The following is a 6,000-nucleotide window of genomic DNA, read 5'->3' on the forward strand; positions in this document are numbered from 1 at the left end:
CTACACGGGCGGCGACAACGCAGCCCCCCCGACGCTGCCGCTGTCGCGCCCCCTCAGCGCACGTCATTCCTGGCGCTCTTCCAAACGGCGCCTTTGGATGACCCTGCGGTCGTGGGGAAGCCTGGGCGCGCAGCAGAAATGACGCACACTGAGAGCAGTGCGGGGCATACAGAGGTTGTGGCAAGTGGAGAAACGCCCTCTGTTCCCCCCCAAACATCTGTAATCCTGAAACCCCATTTTTAAGGAGGATTGTGTGGAGCATCCCTACAACAGCATCACAAAGCTTATGTCTTACATTATCCCCATTTATGTTGTTATTGTATTGCAGGTATTACTACTATAACATCAGCCTTTACCATGTTCCTGTTTGGGGGATGGGCATGGGGGTAGCTACAACCATGTAAGAATTAGGTCTGTGTGCCAGAATACCTTTGGGAATTATTTGAAGACCTGTCCTGTTTGTCCCACGTGAGAACCTTACCTGATGATCTCTGCCCACAATGACTTAAACTAGACCTTCGGGTCTTTTATAAAACTCTTTTCTACCACACCTCCCCCCCTCAAGTCACATTGCCTTGAAATCCTAATGGGGATTTCAAGGCAAGAGACAGTCAGAGATGTTTTGCTACTACCTGTCTCCATATCACCATCTTAAAATGTTATACTTAATACACTGGCCCACATACATTTAGTTGCTAGCCCATAGGATTTTAGAGTTGGGTTGTTAATGGGGTGGATCCTATTCTTGTCCTACCATGCCACTGAGCAAAGTTTATTATTATTTTTTAATTTGTTTATTAAAATATGTATATCCTCATATTTCCCGTTGGTTGAAGTTTGAAGCCTTCCCCCAAGCTAAGGTGCCTTCTTTGAACTCTTCTGTTAGAGGAAAAACCAGTTGAGTTGGAGGAAGACTCCTTAGGCCAGTGATGGCGAACCTATGGCATGGGTGCCTGAGGTGGCACTCGGAGCCCTCTCTGCGGGCACGCACACACAGAGTTCGTCATGTGGAGGGTGGAAACACCCACATCTAGGCTGGCCTGGGTCATTGAGCACGATGTGCATGCACCGGGTGGCTGTTGCCTGGGGGGGGGGCACAGAGGAGGCAGAGATGCTAGAGAGGCACAGAGCGGTGCGTGCGGGACTTGCTGGAGGCTAGAGCAGGCTGGCCCCTGCTCGAGCAGGTGGGGCGGAGGAAGAGGGAGCCAACCAGTTTTTTCTAAATTAAAACCTCAGTATTCAGGTTAAATTGCCATGTTGGCACTTTGCAATAAATAAGTGGGGTTTGGGTTGCAATTTGGGCACTCGGTCTCAAAAAGGTTCGCCATCACTGCCTTGGGCTGAGGAAAGACTATGTGGGGCATAATTGCATCAACCCCATATGAACACTTGAGTTAATATTGATTATTGCTGTCTATATATATTTTACTTTTCCTAGGCCATAACTCTTTGGATGTTGTTGGAATTATTATGCACACCTAAGGCCCCTTCCGCATATGCAAAATAATGCACTTTCACTGCACTTTCAATCCACTTTGCAGCTGGATTTCACTGTGCAAAACAGCAAAATTCTTGCAAACAATTGTGAAGGTGCATTATTCTGCATGTGCGGAAGGGGCTTAAGTTGTCCTGTTCATTCACCATAAAATATACATGCATTTTATTTATTTATTTATTTATTTATTTATTAGATTTTTATACCGCCCCATCCCCAAGGGGCTCCGGGCGGTGTACAGCATAAGATCTCATACAGCATAAATATAATTACTAAAATCTTTAAAAATAGCAGTACGAATAATAAGAGGCGTCCAACAAAACCCCATTTTTAAATCCTCCCCAAGAGGGAGGGATGGCGAGTCCCATTAGGTGGAAAAAGGTCCAGATGTAAAGAACCAAAAGGGAGTAGGCAGTAAAGACCCGCATGGCTTCAAAGACTTGTACCTTTTTTCTCTGTTCCAGCACTTTAGTGACATCACATCTTTGTACACCTTAAACTCTCCAACTGAGCCAAAACTTCAAAATAGAATTGCGGAATGTAAAGAAAAGACGAACTCTCCCATCAGCCCCTGCTCTCCAGCTCCCGAAGCTTTGTTCTCCAATGTTCAAGGACATAGTCCATTTACCGAGCATTCAGGATGCTTTACTGAAGCGCAGAACAGCAGAAGCTGTTCCCCAGGTTACTACAAAAAAGAGTCTCGCATCCCTCAGAAACCAAATGGAAGGCACTGCATTATGGCACCTTCCTTATCCTATCAAGAAGAAATATGCTCTTTCAAAGAGAGAGGGGCAAAGAAGCAACAGTATTTTCCATTTCAGAAAAACATGGAAATAAAATCAGGAGTGAATTCATCACTACACAGTTTTGGTGAGCCTCCCCATAACCCTTTTGAAGCTGCAGTGCCATCTTTGGGGTACAACCAAGGGGGCACCAACACTTACCTTGAAAAGTACCCACTTGAGGAAATAAGCTTTTCAGAAATAAAAAGGGGAAGAAATCTGGAAGTTCCAGTCTTGTTAAAGAACCCTTCCCATCAAGATGTTCAACATGTACTTCGGAGGAGGGAACAGTCTCTTGCAAAGCACCACAAGGCAAGCCTGCTTTCCAAACCGTCTTGGTGTCTTACTACTAATAGAGAAGACATCCCATTCCAGCAGAGCTCTGGCTGTTTTCTGGAAGAATTTAATGGGGCAACATATAACAGTCCAGAACTTCAGTTTGAGGGAAGTTTCCTGGATGACTATCAGTCAGTGCCAACAGCAGATCCATCTTTGGACGGTCTAAGTTTCTGTCAAGCAACAGTTAATTCAGAGAGGCTTTTCAACCTGGACTTTCAAAGAGCTGAAGAATATACAGGAAGGAGAAGACTCAGTTTCCTGTCACCTTTGAATAGAAGACAGCAAGCTGTTTCTGCAGGTATAGTCAAATTACAACACCGCGTCTGTAGTCGTTTTCTGACAAAGTGAAAAAAATAGTTTAAGGTCACATAATAGTTCCCCTTGCATTTTGGCATTATAAATCAGAGTACCATGCATTAATTGGCTTGACTAATGAATATTTTTTGTATACAGTACTTGCAATTTGGAATCATTGGCAAACTTTACAAATCCTTAACAACAAAACCAGGGGGAACCATTTTCCATTCCCAAGCGATCTGTTTAACTAGTTCTCCTCTTCTCCTTCGCATATCATTCAATTCTACCTTGAGCATGATTGTTCTCAAGTAGACTGAATTAATGGATTTTCCAAGTGAGAATACCGCGTTTCCCCAAAAATAAAACAGTGTCTTATATTAATTTTTGCCCCCAAAGATGTGCTATGTCTTATTTTCAGGGGATGACTTATTTTTCCCGGTGTTCTGTGCACCAGGCATGCTTCCAAACAAAAACTTTGCTATGTCTTACTTTCGTGGGAGGCCTTATGCTATGCAAAACCTCTACTATGTCTTATTTTCGGGGAAACGGGGTATTTAAGAAGAAGAGGAAGAGGAGGAGGAGTTTGGATTTATATCCCCCGTCTCTCCTGTAAGACTCAAAGGGGCTTACAATCTCCTTGCCCTTCCCCCCTCACAACAAACACCCTGTGAGGTGGGTGGGGCTGAGAGAGCTCTGAGAACCTGTGACTAGCCCAAGGTCACCCAGCTGGTGTGTGTGGGAGTGCACAGGCTAATCTGAATTCCCCAGATAAGCCTCCACAGCTCAAGTGGCAGAGCTGGGAATCAAATCCAGTTCCTCCAGATTAGAGTACACTTGCTCTTAACCACTACGCCACTGCTGCTCTTGTATTGGAGGCTTTGTTCTTTCGGAGGCAGCCTGTGGTTTCTTGGATGCCTGTCTAAAATATACATAATTGGGTGACTGCGCTGGCAGTCAAGTACACCATGGTACATTTTAAAGCAAAGCTTGCTATTGTTCAAAATCATGCAGTCTCCAAAATGGAGTCCATTGGGCGATTTAGCCCGAGTCTACTTCTGTTTTAGCCATTGATCTTATTAGATTGTATGATGATTAGTCCCTTGGCTATGGCCCCCAGCCGGCTAATTCAGACACTTCCAAACTGCCAAAAGGAAAGATTGCCCTGAAGAGAAAAAAAAAGTTAATTGAAATACGGGTTGCTTTTATTGTCAACCCTTTGAGAATTAAGCTGAGCAAAAGAGAGTTGTAAACAATGCACGGGCTTTTCTCTTGGGCTGAGATCTGAGCCTCAGCTAGACATTAATTAGCTATTCAGTAATCGAAAGGCAAAGGCCAAAGGGTGCAGCCGGTTTGGCATTTGCGGTGGGTTTCATTTGTCCCTCGTTGTCCTGGAACCAGCCTTAGCATTTTCTGAATTTCTGTGCTTCCTCTCTTTGGAACCGAGCTTGATTTAAAAAAAAAAAAAAAAAGCCCTGCTGCTGCAAACAATGCTGGATAGGTACAAATGTATACGAATCAACATAGCTGGCAACAATCCTATATTTTATTAAAGCAACAAGAGATAAATTAATGGCAGTGGTGTAATGTCCATTGGGCAATGTGGGCAGCTGCCCAGGGCTCAGGAATTTTGCAGGAATCCTGCACTTTTATTTTTTTTTGTGTTTTCACGTTTCGGCCTGCAGGGGGTGCATGTTTAGAGATATCGGCACCAAAATTTCAGGGTATCATCAGGAGACTGTCCTGATGATACCCCCCAAGTTTGGTTCAGGGGGTCCAAAGTTATGAACCCCCAAAGGGTAGCCCCTATCCCCCACTGTTTCCAATGGGAGCTATGGAGATGGGGGCTGCACCTTTGAGGTTCCATAACTTTGGCCCCCTTGAACCGAACTTCACCAAACTTGGGGGGGGGGGTGTCATCAGGACAATCTCCTGAAGATACCCTGAAGATTTTGTGACTCTGCCTTCAGAAATGTGCATCCCACAGGGTGCACCAGAAATTCCCCATTGACATCAATAGACGGGGGTGCCTGTCACTACCTTAACTGGGGGTGCCTGTCACTACCTTAACGATTGCACCCCTGACAGGCACCCCCAGTAATTTGCCCAAGAATCTTACTTCTGCATTGATTTTTTTTCTATTGATGTCAATGGGGAATTTCTGGTGCAGCCTGTGGGGTGCACATTTCTGAAGGCAGAGTCACAAAACATTCAGGGTATCTTCAGGAGACTGTCCTGATGACACCCCCCCCCCAAGTTTGGTGTTCACTCACATCTTTACTTTGCTAAGCCAATTAATTTATTTTTAAGTGTTCAGCATGGGATACAGAACAGCTAACATGAAAATCTAGGTACGCGTGCTGTAGCTCTCTCAGCTTGTTCCAAAAGGGTGTTCAGGTTAGGTTGTTGCAGGAAAAGTAAAATGGAGTCTAGTGGTTTATATAAACTGGAAATCAGTGGGATTTAAAAGTGCTTAACTTTGGCTAGAATAGATCATAGCTTTAAATGCCTTTTTTTAAAGCACCCACTTTATAACCTAATGGATTAGATTAATACTTTAAATCTACGTAATCTGGAATGATTTTAAATAATTGCTGATTTCTACATTTTATTTTGTGTGTGTGTGTGTGTAGGTTTAGAATGCATCCAGTTACCACAGCTTAAAAAAAGACGTCTAACATTTGAAAAAGATCCTGGGAGAAGTGATGGTCAAACACGTCTTAAGTTCTTTTAAGCTGCTATTCCTTTTAATGGCAAAAACTCTTTTAAAATAGTTTAGAATTAATTTTATTATTAAGTCTTTGATTCATTGTAATACATTTTTAAAGTCTATTGGTTTTAATTCAAGTTAGCTTTTTTCTTATACGTGCTGTTGTTTTGAGATTTTAAGAAACAAATTCAACTAAATTTGAGAATTGCTAGAATAAGGGTGTTATAGGATGCAACACTCACATTAAAGCACTACCAATAAATTGTGAAGTATCTCTTGATTTGTTCACATCGTCAGTATAAAAAGGCATATTTTTTCCAGTTTACAGGCAGTTGGAATACAAGTCCCTAGAATTCAATACTGGTTCTAGTTTTATGGAA

General features: G+C 43.1%; 1 protein-coding gene across 1 annotated transcript in view; it reads left to right on the forward strand.

Annotated features, from left to right (window-relative positions):
* The window catches only part of SHOC1 (shortage in chiasmata 1), a 28,765-nt gene extending 23,107 nt beyond the window's left edge, over positions 1-5,658 (forward strand). The window contains exons 15-16 of the mRNA XM_048504430.1: positions 1,960-2,914; positions 5,544-5,658. Coding sequence (XP_048360387.1) covers positions 1,960-2,914; positions 5,544-5,644 — 1,056 coding nt within the window. The 3' untranslated portion in view covers positions 5,645-5,658. The remainder of the gene's footprint in view (positions 1-1,959; positions 2,915-5,543) is intronic.
* The last annotated feature ends 342 nt before the right edge of the window (positions 5,659-6,000 follow it).

Source organism: Sphaerodactylus townsendi, linkage group LG07 (genome assembly GCF_021028975.2).
Source record: "Sphaerodactylus townsendi isolate TG3544 linkage group LG07, MPM_Stown_v2.3, whole genome shotgun sequence".
In the NCBI taxonomy this organism is placed as follows: domain Eukaryota; kingdom Metazoa; phylum Chordata; class Lepidosauria; order Squamata; family Sphaerodactylidae; genus Sphaerodactylus; species Sphaerodactylus townsendi.